Below are 24,902 nucleotides of genomic sequence, written 5' to 3' on the forward strand. Positions count from 1 at the left end.
TGCACCCAAATCTACCGGCGCCGTATTCATATGTATGCAAAAATAACCCCCAGCATGCAACTGTTTAGCAATAGCTATTAAAGGGCCAGTGTTCCTAAGGTATGTGATAACTCCAAACTATAACAGCAGAAAAAGTTTTGAATGCAGGATTAGATCTTTATCACTCAGACCAGTCGCTGTTAAAATTAGATTTTTATGGTGACAATCCCACTTTAGCCAGATCCCAGCTACTTGGTTTGTTGAACTGAGTTTATTTCTAGGTCAGTGGAAATATGCCAGCTGGGAGAATTTTGAGCTCATGACAACTCACAATTGATACGACTCTTTTAAAAGGGACAGACAGAAACTGGATCCAGGAAAGAGGAGGGGCAGAAGATTCACACAAGAAAGTGACACTACAAGTACCAGGATGGAAAAAATACGCCTATGAATAATAAGCTGCAGTATGTGAGACTGGAGTCAGGCTACGGGAGAGCACGACATGTATCGCATGCGCTGTGTAACATGGAGGACCGGCATGTTCACACTCACGGCCTCCCCGGTGGCGTTCCTCCTCTTCATGCTTCACTTCAGACCGGCGTCTCACGAACACGTTGTGCAGGAAAGTGGCAGCATGGACCGGAAGCGCCGTACACAGCCTCGACCACGCCCATCGCTCTGCCGGAAGCTTGAGCGCCATGTTGGTTGAGGCGATGTGGGAGGCGCTTCTGCAGTGCCGCGGCGTTGGTTTGGGTGTAGCAAGATGGCGGCCGCAGAAGAGCGTTTGGCTCCGCCGGAAGCCGAGAGGAGGGAGGTGTAAGGAGATGGCGGTTGCGCATGCGCAGGCAGAGCGCGGGGCGGAGAGACGTTTCAAGATGGCGGCGACCAGTGCAGCGCAGGCCTGTTCCTGTACGCAGCTCACCCGGGGGCCTTGAGGAGACCACTGACACCCACTGACCGGGTAACTGTCATTCTCTGTGCTTCTAGACACGCCCCAATCCGGGTGCTCCTTCCCACTAGCGTTACTGTGAGGGGAAAGGCACTGCGCCTGATTCCCCCAGCAGCTCCCTCACCCCGTGTGAGTGTTCTCCCTCACCCCGTGTGAGTGTTACTGCTGCACCCTGTCTAATTATAAACTCATTACAAAACTTGTATTATTTGTCTTCCATATCTGCCCCAAAGAGTATTTCTCCTATAACTGTCCTTGAATAGTATACACCCCCTCTCTCCATGTCTAAATTCCTAGGTCCTTCTCTCCCCCCCCCCCCCCCCCCCCCACATACACCCATTACTTTCTACCCCTCTCTCCACCCTCCCATTACAATATCCTATATAATAAAAGCCCTGTCCTGGTTGTGCCCGGCGTGCATGTGTGGCATGCGGATGGACTTCAGAAAGTGGAGGGGGACAGGTGCATGTGTTGTGGGGTGTGTGGCCTGGCACACGTTTTCAAAGATGGGCCTTTTTACTAGTCTTAAAGAAAAACCGTAACCAAGAATTGAACTTCAGCCCAATCAGTAGCTGATACCCCCTTTCACATGAGAAATCTTTTCCTTTTTACAAACAGATCAGAGGGCGCTGTATGGCTGATATTGTGGTGAAACCCCTCCCACAGTGTGATGTCAGGACCATGGTTTCCTGTCTGTGAACCTCATTGCATTTTGGGAAATAACAGCTGTTTACAACTGGGTCCAACTGCCAAAAAAGCAAGCAGCATTTCCTTCCACTGACATCACCTGCTAGCACTAAAAATGTCACCATGTGATAAATGTCAGAATGTAAATCAGGGAGAGGAAAGATTTTACAATGGGCAAACCCTGACTAAATCATTTATACATAAATATTGTAAAAATTAAGCATTTTTATTTTTTTACGTTATTTTCACTGCAGTTCATCTTTAAGGTGGCCATTAATGATCCAATTTCTAGCCCAAAATCGTTTAAGCGATCAGATAATTTTGATCAGAAGAAAAATCGTTCACAATACCATCAACTAACCAATCTTTGCTTCCTATCTATCACAACCAACAAAAAAATCCAAATTTTGGTTTGACGAAAAAATCCAATCGGATGACTGTTTTTATAATTGTTTGTAATCGATTGTGCCCATCAACAGATCAGAATTTCTGATTGTTTGAACGAGTTTTTGCTAGAAATTGAACCGTTAGTGGCCTTTAGGACCCGTTTCCACTGGCCAGGTGTGATCGCATCCAGCTGCAGGTGGCTACTGGATGTCTTCTGGAAATCCGGATGCGGCTGTCTGTGACTGCTTAGGGCAGTGTTTCCCAAACCAGTCCTCGTGACCTCCCAAGGGTGCATGTTTTGCAGGCTACCTCACCTATGCACAGGTGAAGTAATTCGGATCTCAGCTACATCTTAGCTTCAACTAGCTGAGATCCTAATTACCCCACATGTGCATAGGTGAGGTTGCCTGCAAAACATGCACCGTTGGGGAGTCACGAGGACTGGTTTGAGAAACACTGGTTAAGGGGAATGGATGCGCGCTGCGGAAATTATTATTAATATTTATTGTACTTATAAAGCGCCAACATATTACGCAGCGCTGGACATTAGTTTAGGTTACAGACAATATTTAGGGGTGGCATACAGCAAAATGACAATACATGAATACAAGAAAGACCAGATCATGCAGCACAGTATGAGTACAAGGTAATGCTTAGTCAGTCACTGGATGGGAGCATGGAGATTAGGCAAGTTAGGTTCACTCAGATGCATAGTGTGGGTTTACAGTAATGGAGGTGCATGATCAGGTAGGACACAAAAGGAGGAGGACCCTGCCCAAAGGCTTACAATCTAGAGGGAGAGGTAAGGACACGAAAGTTAGGGGACCAGAGTTCAGCTGTGGGTTTAGGCTACTTGCGCACCAAGACGTTGCGTTAGGTGCTACGTTAAGGTCGCATAACGTGCACCTAACGCAAGGCCTGGTGCTCTTCGATGTGGACGTCAGAGTGAGCTGCGTTGTGCAGCTCACTCTGGCGTCCGTGATGCGTACTCTTGGACGCATGCGGCATCACGTGGTCCCGCCGGCCAATCGCCGCACAGAGCGGCCCCACCAGGAAGTAAACACTGCACGTCACAACGTGCAGTGAATATTAATTAGCCATGTGCCTGGCCTCTCTGCGCTCCTCCCCAACACGACTGAGCATGTGCAAACAGTCTAACGCGGCTTAAGCCGCTCTAACGCCTTAGCATGCTGCACTTTCACTACAACGTGCAGCGTTACATGTAACGCAACGTGGGCAGTGTGAACAGCCCACTTGTGTTACATTGCTGTGCGTTGGGGGAGCGTTACAGGCTGCACTAACGTGCGCCTGTAACGTCCCTGTGTGTAAGCAGCCTTAGAGCACTTGTGAGGGGTGGTAGGCCAGAGTGAAAAGGTGAGTTTTGAGGGCCTTCTTGAAGATGTTGAAGGAGGGGGCTACCCTAATGGGTGGAGGTAGGGAGTTTCATAGTGCTGGAGCAGCTCTTGAGAAGTCCTGGAGGCGTGCATGGGACTGGGTGATGCGGGAGGCGGTTAGGTGAAGTTCATTGGAAGAGCGGAGTGAGCGGCAAGGTGTGTACCTCTGAGTAAGATCGGAAATGTAGGTTGGACAGGTTTTGTGCAGCATGCCATCCATAATATTCTTGGGTTGCATTGCATCGCAAATGAAAATTTGCATTTAATGTAAACTACTCCATTGACATGCATTGGCTGTAGTTTTGATGCGATGCAAATTCATGGTTAGTGGAAACATACCCTCATATACTAAACAAAGGAAGTCATTATGCATGGCATGGACACACTAAATTCAGTTGACAGTTAAACTGCACATTGAGCAAGCAGCAACTGCTCAACTAATAGCCGACCTGCCAGGATTTCTATATAATAAACAATGGATGTGTCGCCCTGTGGCAGTTTTGGTGTGCTTGAGCAGGTGCGTCATTTAGTGTATATATATAGGATGATTTGCGATTTCTTTTTATTCAGCAATCCAGCAATAACACAGACATTTACAGCAAAGCTACATAGTTATTTGCGTTGAAAAAAAAAAGACATATGTTCAGGGCTGTGGTGTTGGAGTCAAAGCAATTTTAAGTGCCTGGAGTTGGGAAGACGTGCATCAACTCTAGATTTAAACTGTAATTAATAATGAAATGTGCTATTTTTCAGATAATAATCATCATAAATTGTAAATACAGTAATAGCAGTGCTTAGTTCACAAAAATGAAATTGTAAAGCAAACAAAAAAACAAGGTATTTATGCTGCTGCAATAAAGAAGTCATTGGGCTCGATTCACAAAGCGGTGCTAACCCAGTAAAAGACTTAAGGCGTGATAACCATTGCACCACGCTGGTGAAAAGCCAGTTTAGGCGTAATAAGTTTAGGCGTGATAAGTTTAGATCGCGCGCAAAGCAGCGCCATTAAACTCTATGCGAAGTGCACCAGACTTTGCTAGCGCAAAACTTTTGATCAGCTGTGCACTGCGGTGCTAACCCAGTTGGTGCTTACATCACGCCTAAACTTATCACGCCTAAACTGAGTTTAGGCGTGATAAAGGACTTTTCACCAGGGTGCTAACTGTTAGCACCGCTTTGTGAATCAAGCCTATTGTATTTTTAAAATCAGATATACATATCTGATTGAGACTGTATATCTGATGTGTACTCAGGAATCAGTAGGGATAATCAGTAATATGCAAATAATGTGGCGCTAGTCTACTTTAGGGGATCCAGCAGGAAACCTCCTAGGGAACAGTTGTCCAGTCACAGCACCTTCTACAGCATAAAGCGTTGTGATTGGCTGAATAGTGTGGGTGTAGTTTACCACAACCTATTGGAAGCCTAGCAGTTTGAGACGGTGCTGTCCACCCAATCACATCAGCTAAATTCCCCTATGAGGTTTCCTGTTGGGTACCCTAAAGTAGACTAGAGCAAATAATTCTGCGTTAATGCAGGTTTATACAAATTTATGCACTCCCTGTGCATATGAAATCAATCCGTTTGATATGTTGTATATGTTGTTAAATTTGGGTTTGACGACTACAAATAAAGTTACACAGTAAATACTCTACATATGCAGCACGGTGGCATGGTATTTAGTGCTCTTGCCTTGCAGCGCTGGGTCCCTGGTTCAAATCCCAGCCAGGTCAACATCTGCAAGGAGTTTGTATGTTCTCCCCATGTCTGCGTGTGTTTCCTCTGGCACTCCACTTTCCTCCCACATCCCCAAAACATACAGATAACACCCGCAACCCAATTAAATCAAAAGAGGTACCTGAACCCGACCCGCATTTCGGATGACCCGCAGTTACTCGACTTGATATTCTGTGCGGGTCTAATTTTTCAGACCTGCACCTGCAGCCCCACTTCCTGCACCCGACCCATATACACCTTTCTGGTGAATCTGGTACCTGCACCCGCAGACCTGCGCCCGACCCGCAACCCAGTTAAAATCAAAATGGGTATCCGAACCCAACCTGCATTTCGGGTAACTGGTGGGTACCGGACCTGATGCAGGCTTCTACTCTGTACCGCACTGCGGAAGATGTTGGCACCATATAAATACGAAATAATAATAATATGCAATCCGCGCAGAGCTGTTTGGGAATCCACTGAGAAGGTTGAAAACAGAGGTGTTGTCCATCACCTGTAAACCTAGTTTAGATTGTGCTTGAAGAATGTGTACCATAATAGAGGAAGAATCCTCTCATTCTCCTGCAGAGTACTTGCACATCACTGTTTTTTGTTCCTGTCTGCATCCTCTCTACAAGTACTCTTACCAAGGACTAATCTTATACAGACGACATGCTGGGGCATTCATTTTGGCAATGGCAGGCCGGGATGGCTAACAGGGTAGATTGTCAGCTTTCTAGCCAGGAGCTTTTTGTTCCCAAAAGCAGAAGCAATCTTAATACAATTTTAAAATTCCTAAGCTTTGGCTGTGATGAAATGCCTTTTATGTTACATATTTTCAATGTACAAGATTGTAATACGCAAAGCGGAGTCGGTGAAATCAGAAACTGAGAAGTTGGATGATTTTTGTAATGACTCCACAGCCCTGAGTCCATCAAGTTTAACCAGAAAATATGAATGTGGTACTTTGTGGTCTCTGAGAAAGCGAGCGAGGTGAATTTCCCTATGAGGTTTCCTGCTGGGTCCACTAAAGTAGACAAGTGCCAACACCTTGGGCCTGCTTGTAACAATATTATTGTGTATGGCTCTCCTTTTTAGAGCTATACATGGCAGTGTGGTGTCTAGAATTAAATAAAAGTTCTTTGTTTTAGATCTACTGAATAATTACCAGAATTAGCAGAGCCTGAAGTGGAATTTTCTAAAGGCTAATGGATAAATGCTTAACTCATACCGAATTTAGCTGTCAACTAATGATTAGCTTTTCAATTCTGACTAGCCCTGCGCAAGCAGAGGCGCATCTGGAGGGATGCAGGCATGGCTCATGCCATGGGTGTCCCTGTGCTGCAACCCCATGCCTGCCCCTGTGCTGCACCCCCATGCCTGCCACTGTGCTGCACCCCCATGCCTGCCACTGTGCTGCACCCCCATGCCTGCCACTGTGCTGCACCCCCATGCCTGCCACTGTGCTGCACCCCCATGCCTGCCACTGTGCTGCACCCCCATGCCTGCCCCTGTGCTGCACCCCCATGCCTGCCCCTGTGCTGCACCCCCATGCCTGCCACTGTGCTGCACCCCCATGCCTGCCACTGTGCTGCACCCCCATGCCTGCCACTGTGCTGCACCCCCATGCCTGCCCCTGTGCTGCGCCCCCATACTTGCCCCTGTGCTGCACCACAATGCCTGCCCCTGTGCTGCACCCCCATGCCTGCCGCTGTGCTGCGCCCCCATGCCTGCCGCTGTGCTGCGCCCCCATGCCTGCCGCTGTGCTGCGCCCCCATGCCTGCCCCTGTGCTGCGCCCCATGCCTGCCCCTGTGCTGCGCCCCATGCTTGCCCCTGTGCTGCACCCCATGCTTGCCCCTGTGCTGCGCCCCATGCCTGCCCCTGTGCTGCGCCCCATGCCTGCCCCTGTGCTGCGCCCTATGCCTGCCCCTGTGCTGCGCCCCCATGCCTGCCCCTGTGCTGCGCCGCCATGCCTGCCCCCCTGTGCTGCGCCGCCATGCCTGCCCCTGTGCTGCGCCCCCTTGCCTGCCCCTGTGCTGCGCCGCCATGCCTGCCCCTGTGCTGCGCCGCCATGCCTGCCCCTGTGCTGCGCCCCCGTGCCATGAATGTGAACCCTAAGGCCTTTTTCAGATGGACAATTGAAGGCGGTGAATTCACAGCCCATCATCTGCTCTCATGCTGCATACAGGCACTTCTTAGTGCTTGGTACTAGCTGTCCATAGGCGGCTCACCCATAGAGTTACAACTAAGCATGGTAGATGCGACATGTCACAGTTTTCTGTTGCGGAATAACACCTCCACATGTCGAGCCCTAACATGCCCGGTATTACAACCGCTGTCATTCACTGCATTTAAACTGCATTTAAATGGCGGTAGATGGGGCACTAAACTGCTTGACGAATGCACAGCTCAGCTATGCGTCTGAAAGAGGCCTAAGAGTATATACTTCTGTTCAATCTCTGCCTCCACTCCACCACCACCCCCACACACAGAACATATTTTGGTGGCATTCTTATTACTTTTGCAAAGTAACTTGAAACGTTCTGATTTGCTGTGATCACATCCTGTTTCAGCCCATGATCATGACTGGCAAATCAGAGACTTGCATATCTGTCACCTGACCAAACTGATCTCTTGCTCCTGCCGCAAGAGGCATCAGGAGCTAAAAAGTTTCTATAGGATACCGAGGCTTCTTTTTTTCTGAGGTAAGAAGGTCTATTCTTACCCCCTATTCGCCATGGGTTCTCTTTAAGGTTGCATTTGAAGATACTGAGGGTTGGTGAGTACCATATGGATGAAATAATGTCCGGTGATGTGTAATCAGTCACCATAAACCCAGTGACCTAATATTATCCCCTAGAGAGACTGCAGAGAAATTAAGCTCTTCAGTTTTTCACCACATTTTATTCAGATGTACTTTGTTGTTGTGTACAGAACTTGTGTGTCCTGCAGCACCAGGCCTACCTGTGCTCTGTACTCTGACTGCCCTCTGTGCCAGATTTCATAGCTTCACCTGTGTGTGTCTGTAATAATCACCCATCCAGTGCGTTGATGTAATGTAACGTCTTATTTATTTCCTGCAGCATTTCTTTCTACTGCACTCAGAGATTCCACGTCAGCCTGTTTATGATGGATACGCACAGCACCACCGGGGGCAGCAATGTGCCCGCTTTTCTTGCCAAGTTATGGACATTGGTAGAAGACCCTGACACAGACCCTCTCATATGCTGGAGTCCGGTAAAAACACCTTACAGTCTTTCTGTAATACTGAATTTAGTACAGTGGACCTTTAAGCGTATGTTAAGTAAAAAAAAAAATAAAAATGTCCCCAGTTTAATTTACCTAGGACTTCTAGACCCCTGTAGTCCTCCTGGTCCCTCACTATTGTTGCACACTGCTCCCTTCAGACGCTGTACCCCTTGGAAAGCTTGCAGACTCAGCCAGTGACCACCCACTGCGCAAGCATGGCTGATGGAGGAGCACAGCTGATGCAGGAATCAGAATGATGACAATGAACCGAACCAGAACATTTACAGTGGGCTAGATGTCCTGGGTAAACTAAACCGGGGGTATTTCTTCACTTTACATTTTTTATAATTATAATTCACATGTAGCTACGGTAGAAAATCAGATAACTCCCCTCCTGATGGAATCAGTATAAGCCTATGGTAACGGGCGGTGTCTCTTTTGTCCGCTTCTGTCTTTTCTGTCACCTTCTGCCTTTATCTGTCACTTTCTCTCTTTATCTGTGTTGGTTGCTGAACCTCGGATCGCCATTGCAGATATGCGCCACAGTACGAATGGGAGCCCCGGCAAAAGCCTATTAAGCTACAAGGACTCCCATTGGTCTGTTTCATGTCCAGTTGGGAGCCCCAGCAGTTTAACAGGCTCTTGCCAAGGCTTCCATTCATATTGTAGTGCTTGTTTGGCATGGCGACCTGTGCGGTGCAGACAGCGGATCCATGACCACACAAAAAAAAAATTGATGTGAAGCGAAGAATGCAAAGGAACACCTGGTGCTCTTCCCCCCGTGCATGCATTTATACTTTACCTGTCCGCTGTCACCTACCACGGTGCCCATCCGTCTTCCGCTTCCTCCATTTGCGATCACATGCTGCTGGTGTGTGTGACGTCACATGCTGTACACCGGCAGCGCGTGAGGCGCAAATGGAAGACAGACGGGCACCATGGGGCGTGACAATGGAATGGTATGGTATAAATGCATGCATGGGGGGGCATATTTACACTTGGGGGCAGGAGCGAGGCATCACAAGGCCAATTTCTGAGAGATTAACCACTTAAGGACCCGAGGTGAACAGGCCATTTTTTTACAATTTAGCACTTCACAACTTTCAAGGGATTCTGTAGCAATATGTAAAGACAAAGTGTCACTTACCTGGGGCTTCTAATGGCCCCCTGCAGATATCCTGTCCCACGCTGTCACTCAAGAATTCTCTGTTCACTGCCGCGGGTCACCTTCCAATTATTCGTCTAACTAGACAAATGTCGCTGCATGGCCATGGCCGCCCGCTCGCGTCTCTGGGAGCTTACTGCGCTGGCGCAGTGCGAAGCTTTCTCGTACTGCGCCTACACAGTAAGCTCCTGGAGAAGCGAGGGAGGACGCGCACGACCACGGCCGTGCAACCACAGTGACATTTGTCTGGCTAGACAAATAATTGGAGGGTGACCCGCGGCGGGGAACGGAGGATTTTTTTATTATTTCCCCCCCCCCCCCCCCCGCAAAATTAGCCCTAGACAACGTTACATGCATTACACAATACAGTAAGATGTGAAAGTTTGTGCACCCTTGTTAATCGTCATGATTTTCCTGTATAAATCTTTGGTTGTTAGGATAAAAAAAATGCCAGTTAAATATATCATATAGGCGACACACACAGTTATATTTAAAGTGAACCTAAACTGAGAAGGATGTGGATTTTTCCTTTTAAAATAATACCAGTTGCCTGACTCTCCTGCTGATCATGTGTCTCTAATACTTTTAGCCACCTCCCTTCAGCAAGCATGCAGATCAGGTGCTCTCACTGAAGTCAGACTAAAGGCCCATACACACGTCTGATTTTTTTAAACGACGGGTCGTTTGGACGTCCCGTCGTTTAGTTGTCCGGATGTCAAATCAGGCGTGTGTACAGTCCGTCGTTCGGCTGATAAGACTGGTCTTGAGCGATCCGCCAGGCGGATCGCTCAAGACCAGTCTTATCAGCTGAACGACGGACTATACACACGCCTGATTTGACGTCCGGACGACTGAACAATGGGACGTCCAAACGACCTGACGTTTAAAAAAATCAGCCGTGTGTATGGACCTTAAGCCTCTACTGCAGCTACAGAGATCAGCCAGACTGCCAGGCAACTGGTATTGTTTAAAAGGAAACTTCCATATCCCTCTTAGTGTAGGTTCTCTTTAAGAAGTGAAATGAAGTTTATCGGATTTACAGAAAATGTGCAATAATTGTTTAAACAATATTAGGCAGGTGCATAAATTTGGGCACCACAAAAACTAAATGAAATCAATATTTAGTAGATCCTCCTTTTACAAAAATGACAGCCTCTAAACGCTTCCTGTAGGTTCCAATGAGAGTCTGGATTCTGGTTGAAAGTATTTTGGACCATTCCTCTTTACAAAACATCTCTAGTTCATTCAGGTTTGATGGCTTACGAGCATGGACCGCTCTCTTTAACTCACACCACAGATTTTCAATTATATTCAGGTCTGGGGACTGAGGTGGCCATTCTAGAACATTGTACTTGTTCCTCTGCATGAATGCCTTAGTGGGTTTTGAGCAGTGTTTAGGGTCGTTGTCTTGTTGAAAGATCCAGCACAGCTTCAGCTTTGTCACTAATTCCTGGACAATGGTGTCCAGAATCTGCTGATACTGAGTGGAATCCATGTGTCCCACAACTTTGACAAGATTCCCAGTCCCTGCACTGGCCACACAGCCCCACAGCATGATGGAACCACCAACATATTTTACTGTAGGTGTCAGGTGTTTTTCTTGGAATGCTGAGTTATTTTTCCTCCATGCATAACGTCCCTTGTTATGTCCAAATAACTAAATTTTAGTTTCATCAGTCCATAGCACCTTATTCCAGAATAAGCTAGCTTGTCCAAATGTGCTTTAGCATACCTCAAGCGGCTCTGTATGTGCTGTGGATGAAGAAAAGGCTTCCTCTGCATCACTCTCGCATACAACATCTCCTTGTGTAAAATGCGCCGAATGGTTGAACGATGCACAGTGACTCTGTCTGCAGCAAGATGATGATGATGATGTTGTAGGTCTTTGGTGCTGGTCTGTGGGTTGACTCTGACTGTTCTCACCATTTGTCGCTTCTGTCTATCCGAGATTTTTCTTGGTCTGCCACTTTGAGCCTTAACTTAAATTGAGTCTGTGGTCTTCCATTTCCTCAATATGTTCCTAACTGTGGAAACAGACAGCTGAAATCTCTGAGACAGCTTTCTGTATCCTTCCCCTAAACCATGATGGTGAACAATCTTTGTCTTCAGCTCATTTGAGAGTTGTTTTGAGACCCCCATGTTGCTACTCTTCAGAGGAAATTAAGAGGAGGGAAACTTAAAACTGACCCCCTTAAATACTCTTTCTTATAATTGGATTCACCTGTGTATGTAGGTCGGGGGTCACTGAGCTTACCAAGCCCAGTGTTCTCCCCAGAATTTTTTTCCAGCCAGGTGGCATGAAATAGCAGCCGGGTGGCATGAAAAAGTAGCCAGGTGGGGCAAGATGAGAGAATGCAGGGCTGGTGCTTCTTTGCGCAATTGTGCTTATAGCAGAGGAGGAGGTGAGCCGATGACAGCCGGGTGGTCACCAAAACTAGCCGGGTAGAGCACCCGACTAAAAGAGCCTGGGGAGAACACTGAAGCCAATTTGAGTTCCAAAAATTAGTTCTTTGGAATCAATAAAATGACAACAGTGCCCAAATGTATTCCCCTTGCTTATTTTATTTAAACAATTATTGCCCACTTTCTGTAGATCCAAAAGTTTGTTTTCTTAAAACAGAAAGAATTTGCGATAATTCAGGTTGGAGTGAGCTTGAGATGTCTCCCAGTGCATCACTGCTGAATATATGCAAATTAACCATTGTTACCCTTAGAAGCTAAACACACCTCCAGAACCGCTGGAATGCAACGATGTGTCAGTGTGTTAATTTGTACAGAGCCATAATAATTCAACATGCATACAAACTGTTTTGGATTGTTTGATCCTCATCAGTGCATGGCATGGATTAATTTGGCTCTATGGAGTAGGGCTTGTAACAGGTACAGACTAACCAGCAAGCTCATGGTGAACCAGAACTCATTGGAGTATGTGAGAGGCTACAATGGTCCTAAAAGCCCCCTTACTAAAATGCTAAGAAAAACAAAAAGTTTGCTTTCTTAAAACAGAAATAATTTGCGATAATTCAGGTTGGAGTGAGCTTGAGATGTCTCCCAGTGCATCACTGCTGAATATATGCAAATTAACCATTGTTACCCTTAGAAGCAAAACACACCTCCAGAACCGCTGGAATGCAATCATGCTTCTAAGGGTAACAATGGTTATTTGCATATATTCAGCAGTGATGCATTGTGGGAGACATCTCAAGCTCACTCCAACCTGAATTATCACAGAATATTTCTGTTTTAAGGAAGCAAACATTTGGTTTTTCTTAGCATTTTAGTAAGGGGGCTTTTAGGACCATTGTAGCCCCTCACATACTCCAATGAGTTCTGGTTCACCATGAGCTTGCTGGTTAGTCTGTACCTTCTGTAAATCCAATAAACTTCATTTCACTTCTCAAAGATCACTGTGTGTGTCTCCTAAATGATATATTTAACTGACGTTTTTTATCGTAACAACCAACAATTTATACCTAAAAAAAATAATGATTAACAATGTTGCCCAAACTTTCACATCCCACTGTACATATATTAATTTATGGCTGTGCCAGGGATTAGATTGCGAGCCCCTCAGTGGGACAGTTAAGTGACAAGGCTTTACTTTGTACAGCGCTGCACTAGATCACAGCGTTCTACACATTTATTTCATTTTAAATGTCAATAACAGCCTGTGAGGAAACGCGGAAAAGCCGCCGCAAGGACTCAGAGTGAGGCGTCTGTTTCCGCGTCTAACATGGCGGCACAACGCGGAGAAACCGCCGCATGGGCAGAGCGGTGTATTCCGCATTGGAGGCGGCGGATTGCACGCAGGGCAAAGCAGCTGACATTGCGGCCGGATGCGGGGAAACCGCCGCTCGCTTAGAGAGCAGTGCGGCGGTCACCGCGCCTGAGTCAAGGGTTACATTACAAGACATGTCTGGTGTGGCTGGGACTGCTAGTCCACATAGGTTCAGCTATGAGCTTATATGACAGCCAGAAAAGGGTCAGCTGACAATTTCACCACCTGCCATTGGTCCAGCACTTAGGGGAGGCGCTGGAGAGCGCTTTACTATATATACTGGGTGCTGGTCATTCTCTGGTTGTCTGCCGTTGCGATCACAACGTGGTAGCACTCAGACCTTGTCTGTATCTGTGTTCTAGCATAGTTTCCAAAGGTGTTGACATCAAGGCGTTCACACCTTAGCATTAGGAACATTGAATTGTATTATTTGTTATGCCCTTCTGCCTGCCTGACTATTCCTCTGAACTCTGATCTTGTACCTTGCTATTTCTGATATCCTGTTGCCAAACTCTGCTCGTTCCTGGACTCTGTATCTGCCTCCTGATTCTGTACTGTGCCATTCTGATACTCCGTTGCTAAACCCTGTCTGAATATTGGATTCCGTATCTGCCTCCTGAATCTGTACCTTATCTGTCTGTGTGTTAACGACCTGGCTTGCCGACCTCGAGAATTGGCCTTACTGTTAGAGGCAGTTCCCAGACCTGTTAGTGACACCCTCCCTCTCGGGTGTCACTCACGCTCTGTCCTTCCTATCCTCAGCCTAGCTCCTCCCCCCTGGAGAGTCTAGGCCATAGGAAGGAACATACTTCTGGAGAAGTACTCAAAGTATACTGTTGCATCTAACACTCACTTGTTCTCTCTGGTGTCCAGAGGTTAGTAGATATATCTGATTATCGGTGATACTGCAGATCACCAATAATCTGGTATATTCTGTATTCCTGGTGAGACTGCAGTTCACCGGTAATCAGATCCTCTCTGTGTTACACCGATCGTTACACAGCCTGCCAGCTCCGATCGCAGGCTGATCTATGTGCACCGCTGTGTTGACTGCAGGGAGCGCTCATTCCATGCAAATCTCGCCTCTCACGAGATTTATGCCATATGGCAAGACTGAGGAACGAGAGAGCCACTCTGCGGCCGCCATCTTGCGTTAGGCGGTCACAGAGAGGTTAATCATCCAAGGGTGTATGTGCAGCTGACCGGTCTCTCTCTGATCAGATTACTTTAGAGGGAAATCTGTCTCTTGGTCGAATTTGCCCATCATACCATCATCGCTAGATCTACGGCCACCCTTAGTAGTGATCGCAAACAAGTACTTCTGCAATATCGGAAGACTCTTTTACACACTTTACTTTTTCGGCCAAGATGATAGAAAGCATTTATTTCAAATGATAGAAATCTAAAGTGCGTACGTTGCTTATATATTACGTAGATTGTACAGGCAAGATTGTATGGGAAGTGTAGAGAGATCAGCAGGTGGGTGTGAGCTGTGCCGGGACTTTAGATTTTGCCCTGTTCTGTGTCTGTAATGAATGAATCCGCTAGTAGCGCATGTGTTGTGTAAATGGCAGCAGTGCCATCCCAAGGCCTATCAGTAACGTGTCTCAAGGCTCTGGGCGTATCGCCTGTTTGATGTCAGTGTCTGTAAATAGCCAGTGTATCAGCACAGAGCAATGAACAGCTGCATGACATTGTGAAGAAGCAGCAAGGAAGTGTGAAATCTGTTGGGAAGGGGGGGTACTTGTGGCAATGCGGTGCTGTGTCTTATCATCCACACAGTGCCTGGTAGTGTACAGCTTACTCACTGCTGCCCTTCTTTGTGAGCAGAGTATGAGAGACAAACAAAGGAAGATGCACAGAGAATGTTTGTTCTGCATGCCATAGTACACTCTGACTGCTGTACAAATACAGAGGTAGAGGAAGATCATCCTACATGTGATTAGTAGCCGCCATTTAGTTAGCAGGGTGACAATGAAGATACTTACACCCAGCTGAGAGGATTTCTGTGCGGTCACCAGAATATATTTACAAGCACACATTATGGTTGTGATCATTTTGAGCTGCAGTTTGTCAGCATTCAAACACATAATACTTAGTGGACCTGACCTCTTGCACAGGACAAAATGAAAACATAGAGCAATGCTCCCTGTATGTATTTAGAGATTTTAGCCTGTCTAATTCCCCCTCATCTGTGTCTAATCACAAGGTGTAATTTGATCCCTCAGCTGTGTCAGCTGACTGCCATGGCAGATAAACTCATTTGAAAGCACAGGATGTTAACAGTAAGTCTACTTCCATGAAAGCAGGAAGTAGAAACACTTGAGATTTACAGTATTTTAAGATTTGTATCATCTGTAGCAAAGAAATGTTTTTTCTTTATTATTATTATTTATTGTATTTATAAAGCACCAACATATTACGCAGCGCTGGACAATAAATATATACAATGATACAAGGATGACAGGCATAAGGTTATACACATAGAACAAAGTTATACATGCAAATTGTACAAAATACATGATCATGCGATATGGGCTTGTTAGGTAGGCCCAGTAATACAAGTACAGGCTGTCATAGGACAGGAGCACATGATCCTGTAGATTACACTAGGGAGTGGAGGACCCTGCCAGAGGCTTACAATCTAAAGGGAGGGGTGGAAACACTAGGGGGGGCTGTTAAATATTCCTTAGAGAGTTACTGTGTGGTAGGAGGTGGGTAGGCCATCATAAAGAGGTGGGTTTTGAGGGCTTGCTTGAATGTTTTGAAAGAGGCAGAAAGTCTGATGGGTGGTGGAAGGGCATTCCAGAGGGTAGGGGCAGCTCTTGAGAAATCCTGGAGGCGGGCATGGGAGTGTGAAATGCGTGGGGTGGTGAGGCGAAGGTCGTTGGAGGAACGGAGGGGGCGACCTGGTGTATACCTGTGAACAAGCTCCGAGATGTAGGTAGGGCAGGTTTTGTGCACAGATTTATACGCCAGGCATAGAATCTTGAAACTTATCCTGAAACGGATAGGGAGCCAGTGCAGGGATTCACAAAGGGGAGATGTGGATGCAGAGCGGTGCGAAGAATGGATGAGTCTTGCAGCCGCGTTCATCACACATTAAAGGGGGGCAGTGCGTTTCAGGGGGAGGCCAGAAAGGAGGGAGTTACAGTAATCAAGGCGGGAGAGGATGAGGGCATGGATGAGCAGTTTGGTCGTGTCTGGGGTTAAGAAGGGGCGGATCTTGGAGATATTACGGAGGTGGAAATTGCAGGCTCTGGTGATGTTTTGGATGTGTGGGATGAAGGAGAGGTCAGAGTCCAAGGTGACACCCAGACAGCGGGCCTGGGAGGTAGGGAGAATGGTTGTGTTGTCGATTGTGAGGTGGAAATCTGGGAGGGGTGCAGCAGCATGGGGTGGAAAGATCAGGAGCTCAGTTTTGTCTAGGTTAAGCTTTAGGAACCTAGCTGACATCCAGGAGGAAATTGCTGAGAGACACGAGGAGACCTTGTTTATGGTGGTGGATGAGAGATCGGGGGTATGGTGGTAAATCTGTATAAAGGTGGTAATTGAAGCCCAGGGAGGAGATAAGCTGGCCAATTGAGGACGTGTATATGGAGAAAAGAAGGGGGCCTAGAACAGAGCCCTGGGGGACCCCAACTGAGAGGGGGGCAGGGGTTGAGGAGGAGCCATTGAAGGAAGTGGTGAAGGAGCGATTGGATAGGTAGGAGGAGATCCAGGCCAAGGCAAGACCATGGATGCCCATGGACTGTAGTGATTGGAGTAGGAGGGAGTGGTCAACAGTGTCAAATGCAGCAGAGAGGTCAAGGAGGAGCAGGATGGAATAACTGCCTTTGGCCCTGGCAAGGGTAAGGTCGTTGACCACCTTGGCGAGGGCTGTTTCAGTTGAGTGTGCAGGTCGGAATCCAGACTGTAGGGGGTCAAGTAGGGTATTGGTGTTGATGTATTGGGTAATGCGTTGGTGGACTAGGCGTTCGAGGAGTTTAGTTTTTCTGCATCCAGAATCTGCGTGTAGTGGAAACAGGCCCTAAATAGCCACATCCAGAAATCTGGATGCAGAAAAACTGATGCAGAACTAGTGGACATAGCACGTTCCCTAAATTCTCTTCCCTCTGCTTTGAGTGATAGGTCCACAGTGTTCTTCCCAGCCGGAGGGCATGAAAAAGTAGCCGGATGGGATGCGAGGGGGATTAGAGAGCCGACGCAACTCTGCTTACAGCATAGAAGAAGAAGCGTGAGGCGGCGAGCCAATGACAGCCGGGTGCTCACCAAAATGAGCCGTGATCTTTGTGCTGAGGAGCTGTACAGACGCACTGCTCAGTTACCTGTCAGTTGTTCAGAGAACGGCTGGGAGATACCATGCTGCAGGGACGACAATAGCATTCAGTCATGAGTAATCTAACCCAGAGGTTTACTACTGAATCATCAGTTTTGTCATGGGGCTCCTATACTGATGCCAGATTTCAGCCAATTATGAACAGTCCTCTTGAGAGAAAAAATATCTAGCATCTGTAGGGTGCTGTAGATTGTAAGCTTGCTTCCTCTGTTATAGTTGTTGCGTGTTACATGTAATTTGTTGCCTCTGTTATTTATTGTACAACTCTGTGTAATATGTTCACAATTTTTGCATGGAAGATTATATATAATTATAATAATTGTTACTATTCATAAGAAATACACGGCAAACACCAGTGTGTATGTAACCTGTGGTTTTCAGGCCAAGAATGACTATCACTAAAATGATATAATTCCCTTGAGTAATTAGGACACTTATCAGCACTAAGTCACGTGATTTTAATGACTGAAAAAAAAAAACATTCCTTCTTTAAAGGATACCCGAAGTAACATGTGACATGATGTGATGGACATGTGTATGTACAGTGCCTAATAGCACACTAATAACTATGCTGTGTTCTTTTTTGTCTTTCTCTGCCTGAAAGAGTTAAATATCAGGTATCAGTCAGTCTTAGCTCAGACAGGAAGTGACTGCAGTGTGACCCTCACTGATAAGAAATTCAAATTATACAACATTTTCCTAGCAGAAAATGGCTTCCGAGAGCAAGAAAGAGATAAAAAGGGGATTTTCTTATCAGTGAGGGTCACACTGTAGTCACTTCCTGTCTGAGTCAGGACTGAGTCAGACACTTACATACCTAATATTTAACTCTTTCAGGCAGAGAAAGAAAAAAAGGAGCACAGCATAGTTACTTGTGTGCTATGCACTGTACATACACATGTCTGTCACATGTCATTTCGGGTATCCTTTAATTTTTAATTATGTATTTGTATAGCTTTGTTGAGTATTAAAAATCTGCAAAAAAAACAAGTTTTTACTGAAGGTGCATTGTGCAGCTACTAATTCATGATATCTTCAGTTACCCTCTGCATTGTCTAATGTAACCCAACTGAGGGTAGCAAACCTTTCAAAAAATAGAAGATACATCAAGAAGTAATTGATACTGATTGTGTAATGTCTGAACATCCGTGAGCCTGCAGGTCAGCATCTTTGATGCTGGCAGGCATGAAAAAATAAACAAACTGTGCCAACTTCCTTTATCTATAAACATACACATATACTGCAGCCTTTATCTCTCACGTGCAACAAAGTTCACAGGCAGAATACATGTAAACACATATAAATAATAAGTACGTTTCTTCTAGAGTAAAATGAGCCATAAATTACTTTTCTCCTATGTTGCTGCCACTTACAGTAAGTAATAGAAATCTGACATTCCCAACAGATTTTGGACTAGACCATCTTCCCATGGGGGGGTTCTCAGGTTTTTTTTTTTTATTTTAATAAATACTTAGTGAACGGCAGTTGCTCTGTCCAACTGCCAATTAAGTGTATGGTGAGCAGGGAGGCTGGCCAGTATCTTTGGATAAATCTTTTTCAGGGAATGTCTTTATAAAGAATAAAGGCCATGCTGAGAATCCCCCATGAAGAGATGGACTGACCCAAAACCTGTCGGTAATGTCAGATTTCTACTACCTACTCGAAGTGACAGCAACATACGAGAAAAGTAATGTATGGCTCATTTTACTCTGGAAGAAATGTACTTCTTATTTGTATGTGTTTTAAATTTTACGATTTTTGCAACAGTTCCTCTTTAAGCCTAACTGGACGTGTACAGTGGGGTGCGAAAGTTTGGGCAACCTTGTCAATCGTCATGATTTTCCTGTATAAATCGTTGGTTGTTATGATATTTGAGAAGCGAAATTAAGTTTATTGGATTTACAGAAAGTGCGCAATAATGCTTTAAACAAAATTAGGCAGGTGCATACATTTGGGCACCACAAAAAAGAAATGAAATCAATATTTAGTAGATCATCCTATTGCAGAAATTACAGCCTCTAAACGCTTCCTGTAGGTTCCAATGAGAGTCTGGATTCTGGTTGAAGGTACTTTGGACCATTCCTCTTTGGGGAGTCTGAAGGCTACAGCTTACTGCTGGATGCTAGCGATGATCAGCGGTAATCCTCCGTGTTAAACGGTCACACGGCTGTCCCCAGTACAGCGCTGCCGTGGAGCGCAGTGCTGTACTTAGTTAAAAGACGTTTCGCCATCTTACAGTCTCCCGCCGCTCGGAGACTGAAGACAGCGTGGAGCTCCGCCCCTCAAACAGGAGATGTGTGCGCGATCTCCTGCAGTAGCCAGCCCCAGGACCTGACTCCAATTGGCGTTAGGCAGTCCTGGGGCTGCCGCCGCGTTCACACCCATTGGCTTGAGGCGGTCCTTAGGTAGTTAAAGGACACAGGGGACAACTAAGAGCACATGGGGGGGCACTTTAGAGGACACAGGGGGCACTTTGGACACAGGGGGAGCACTTTAGAGAACACGGGGGGGGGGGCACTTAAGAGGACCCAAGGAGGCATTTTAAAGGACACAGAGGACACTTTAAAGGGCACAGGGGCCACCTAAGAGGACATAGGGTGCATTTAAGAGGTCACAAGGAGCATGGATGAGGCCACAAGGGAGACACTAACGGTACAAAGTGGACACAAGGGGGACATATAAATTGGGGAAATATCCACAAGATGCCCCTGTACCATGGATGCCTGGTACCTCCCTGGTGACAGGAGAGGTGTGACTCCTGAAGCAGGCGGGATCTGTAGATGGAGCAGGATAGTGTCTGGGTACTGCCCCTCCCCCTTTGTACCACTGCGGCTCGTGCTGCTGCAGCTCTTTGTGTGAGTTTGGACGCAGTAATTGTGTTTCTCCATTCTGTCATCTTTCTCTGCTTTTCCACGTCTTCCCTGCCAGCTCTGTAAGGCGATCCCTGCACTCACACATGGATATCATTTGCTGTGTTAAGGGGTGTAATGTTCCTGCACTAGTAGCGGTCTGGCCACCCTCCAGCATGGAGAGAGAGGAGGGGGGGAGGGGGGCAGCCAGTCACTGAGATCCTGATGATGATTGTCTGTGAGGCTGAAACTTCCTCTGTTTATCAGCACAACACCTATACCTGTGCGGATTGCCAGGACCATAAAGCAAACCTGTGTCAGATGAAGCCTGTCCAAAGTTAAAGAAGACAGCAAAGCTCCAACTAGTGTGACTGGTGGAGAACTGCCCTGTAATTGTTACCATCCCCAGCAGCTTATTTCTGTAAGTGAGATAGATCCGGCTGCCTCCCACTCTCTGCCTAACGTAATAGTCTATTGCAGGTAGGACCACAGGAAATGCAATCCAGGCAGGAAGAGAGGGGAGGTGAGCCTACCTGCAGAAACACACTGCTGGGGGCAGGAACAGTCAGGGAGCATGTCTGAACTCCTCAACAGTCAACACTACTCAATCACTTTGTTTTTGTTACTTGAGGTGGCCATACACCGGCTGATTTTTTTTTCTTTTAATCCATATCTGGGCAATTTAGGACAAAGATGGGGTCACACAGATTTTCAAATCCTGCTGAAAACGATTGAAAATGTGTACTGTGTATGGAAGATAGATCCCTTTCTGATCTGATGGCCATATCGACCAGTTTATGATTGAAGTTGGCTGAGGCGGTCAATAACCACCTCTGCATATAATCTGGCATGTGTACAGCAGACCCCGCCCACCGCCCAGACAGCGATCCGCCAGGTGGTTCAATTTGGTAGAGAGACAGCCGACAAATTTGTTCTTCCTGCTCACCATGTGATGTCACATCTGCAGCCCTTTTTTCCCTACATTGCAACAGGGAGGGGGAGGAGCCCTGACAAACCAATGTCACCCAAGGGATCGGGTCCCCGTCGGCCAAAATACACGCCAACTCGGACACTTCGTGACCATATGTACTTCTGTATGCCAGATGTCTCTGTCAATAACTGCTTCTTTCAGCTGTTGCATAGGCATGTTCAGTTCATATGTATGGGAATATAGACAGGCTTCAATAGGGGATCGGTTTCATGCTGAAATCGATTCACAATCTATTTGCAGTAAAGGCAGCCATACGATCCCTCTATGATCAGATCCGATCAGAGAGGAATCTATCTGTTGGTCGATCTGATGGCAAATCGACCAGTGTATGGCCACCTTTAAGTCTCTAATTGATGGAGTTCCATTGAAACATTCCTTCAGCCTCCGGACGTTTTTCCAGTCCTGATTTGCAAACGAAACAATAAATATGGCTGGCTGCTATAGGCAGCAATCTTGAATACTTTTCACACATGACTTCCTGCGTTACAGTTGTATCTCTTTGGCTCAAGGCTAACTGAAGACCTCAGCCCACAAGTCACGTCACTTGTATCGCATAACTCGCTATAGTAGTAGTTGGCCAATGGAAGCAGCTTAATGAAGGAGGAAGGGGACGCCCAAGTTATATCTCAGGCTAAGGTCTCACTCCATATGTTATGTTAAAAAAAGCCAAAGAAAGAAAATATTGAAGCCACTCAGAGTATTTATGGACAATGTGTTTACAGGTCTGCTTCAATTCACAGGATTTTACAAAGATTTGTTAAAATGCAGTGTGTAGACCAGTGTCCGGTGTGCGAGAGGTGCTTAACTTGAATCCTTGTGCAGATCGGTTGATACTCCTCCCTGTATTGCATGATGAAGCGGGATTGAGCCTGCGAAACGCGTTACAAAATTTTTTGGGAGTTTCTAATACATGTGTTTGACTGTCTGAATCGCAGTCGTTGTCGTGTCTGCTTGAGGGAGGTAAGACCACCACTTCCTTCTTCATTTTTGCCATTTGAGTTGGTTTTTAAGCTCATTTAAAGGAATACTTAAGTAAAAAAAAAAATATTTACTCACCCGGGGCATACCTCAGCCCCACTGAAGCTGGATGGTGCCCTCGCAGCCCTGCTCCGATCGTCCTGTCCCCGCCGGCGGCTACTTCCGGGTTCGGCGACAGCCGCCGACAGGCTGGGAACACGGCTGATTCTCCGCGTTCCCAGCCGCTATATCACCCTCTATGCTGCTATAGCGTGTATATGCTATAACAGCATAGAGGGTGATATAGCGGCTGGGAACGCGGAGAATCAGCCGCATTCCCAGCCTGTTGGCGGCTGTCGCCGAACCCGGAAGTAGACGCCGGCGGGGACAGGATGATCGGAGCGGGGCTGCGAGGGCACCATTCAGCTTCGGGGGGCTGAGGAATGCCCCGGGTGAGTAAATATCTTTTTTTTTTTTTTTTTTTTTTTTAGACTTGAGTATTCCTTTAATCTAATTTTATACTTTTGGCGCCTCTGTTCATTGTATACAATTTTGAGCCCACCCTTGGTGGAGGGTTGCTACCCTTTCTTCCTGTCTACAGAGAGCGACTTCTTAATCCTGAGTGGGGTCAGGACAATCTCCCCACCTGCCTTTACAGTGGTTACCTGCTGGTGGCCCTGGCTTGTAAGTATCTAGCAATACGAATTTATTGCCACCTTACCCAGTACGTATTACACTATTGGGGCTCTTGGTGTTCCCTGTTTTTATATTTTTGTGTCTATGTTGAGTTTGCTGCAGGCCTCCTAATGAGCACCTGACCTGCTGGTGGTGTCCTTTCATATGTAGTGTGCAATTACAGAAAGAATCCTTACATTCAGGACAAAATAAGCAAGTGACAAGAAAAACGACTTCTGCTTTTCTGCTGAAAATGGAGGAGAGCTGAGTCTTGGATGGTTTCTAGTTTGTCAGCATTGCTTAGTAGATGAGGCCTGCTAGCTACTGGAAAATTTGCATGGCCATATTTCTGTCACTATTATCATTTTGATGGATCTTACTAAGTATTAGATGGGCATATGAAGTAAAGTTAATAGAGCCACCTGCTGGACATTTTTGATACTGCTAGATTTTCTGTTTGAAGATGTTATATGGTTGCACTAAAAAAAAGACAGGGTGTCCTTTTAATTTTTGCTCCAAAAGATGCATTACAACTTAGTTCCAGGGGATGTCTAATTCTTCCATGAACTACAATCTATTTTTATTTTTACCCCTTAAAAGTCAACGTTTATTCCTATAGGTATGTCATCACATTCTGGATCATCATTATAACTCTCACAGTTACAGATTGTCCAGCAAGCTCATGGTGAGCCAGAATTAATATGTGTAATTAGCGATAATTCAAGTTGGAGTGAACATATTAGGTGTCCTACAGTGCAACACTGCTAAATATGCAACTCATTCTTTTGTTGTCCCTGAAAACTTGACAACCTCCAGAACCGCTGGAATGCAATGATGTGTCAGCTTGTTAATTGTACAGAGCCACAGTAATCCAACATGCATACAGACTGTTTTGAACTCGTTGATCCTCATCAGTGCATAGCATGGATTAATGTGGCTCTATGGAGTAGGACTTGAAACCCCCTGAGTTACAGATTGCCCCGCAAGCTCATGGTGAGCCAGAACTGCTAGGAGTGTGTAAGGGACTAAAAAGCCCTCTTACTAAAAATGTTTTGTAAAACAATTTTGCCTTCGTAAAACAGAAGATATTTGTGATTATTCAGGTTGGATTGAGCATATGAGGTGTCCCACAATCCATCACTGCTGAATATGCAAATCATCCTTTGTTATCCATGGAAGCTAGACCCCTCCAGAACCGCTGGAATGCAATGATGTGTCAGCTTGTTAATTGTACAAAGCTACACTAATTCAGCATGCATATAGACCAGGAGTGTTAAACTCAAATACAAAGTGGGCCGAAATTGTACACTGGGACCTAGTCGCGGGCCAACCTCAATGTCTACTGGCCACCTTCCCCCCTTTAAATTTCCTTGGTGGCCCCCTCCCTCCCCTATACATTTCCCTGGTGTTCAGTGCTTTCCCCCTGCCTCCCCCATATGACTTTCCTGGTATTCTAGAGCTTCACCTCCAATATAACTTCCCTGGTGGTCTACAGTGAGCCAAACATAATGCAAAGTGGTTTTGGTTGAAGAAGAAAAGTAGATCATGCACCAGTTGCAGTAATTCCAGTAATGCTTTTTAATACAAAAGGTGCAAGTAATACATAGGAGTGAAAAGGTCTGGCCTAACAGCCGTTTCGCGGGTTCCCCCGCTTCTTCAGAGGCAAACAAGTAAATATAATTCAAAGTGGGGAAACCACTTGAGGGCCAGATTTGACATGTATGATATAGACAGTTACAGACTTCCATCATAACTCTCCAAACCAGGAAATCCATGATGATTTTCT

General features: G+C 46.2%; 2 protein-coding genes across 6 annotated transcripts in view; one reads left to right on the plus strand and one right to left on the minus strand.

Moving 5' to 3' along the window:
- BOP1 (BOP1 ribosomal biogenesis factor) overlaps positions 1-744 on the minus strand; it is an 84,987-nt gene extending 84,243 nt beyond the window's left edge. Inside the window, exon 1 of one of the 3 annotated variants that reach the window (XM_068237844.1) lies at positions 526-744. In XM_068237844.1, the coding sequence (XP_068093945.1) occupies positions 526-561 (36 nt within the window). In that variant the 5' untranslated portion in view covers positions 562-744. The remainder of the gene's footprint in view (positions 1-525) is intronic. The other 2 variants (XM_068237845.1, XM_068237846.1) reach the window with 2 other exon arrangements.
- Positions 725-24,902, plus strand: part of HSF1 (heat shock transcription factor 1) — a 43,535-nt gene continuing 19,357 nt past the window's right edge. For 2 of the 3 annotated variants that reach the window (XM_068237850.1, XM_068237852.1), the window contains exons 1-2: positions 725-940; positions 8,197-8,350. In XM_068237850.1, coding sequence (XP_068093951.1) covers positions 8,240-8,350 — 111 coding nt within the window. In that variant the 5' untranslated portion in view covers positions 725-940; positions 8,197-8,239. Of the gene's footprint in view, positions 941-7,686; positions 7,819-8,196; positions 8,351-24,902 lie in introns of all 3 variants that reach the window. The other variant, XM_068237851.1, reaches the window with a different exon arrangement.

The sequence above is a fragment of the Hyperolius riggenbachi genome, chromosome 5 (assembly GCF_040937935.1).
Source record: "Hyperolius riggenbachi isolate aHypRig1 chromosome 5, aHypRig1.pri, whole genome shotgun sequence".
Taxonomy (NCBI): domain Eukaryota; kingdom Metazoa; phylum Chordata; class Amphibia; order Anura; family Hyperoliidae; genus Hyperolius; species Hyperolius riggenbachi.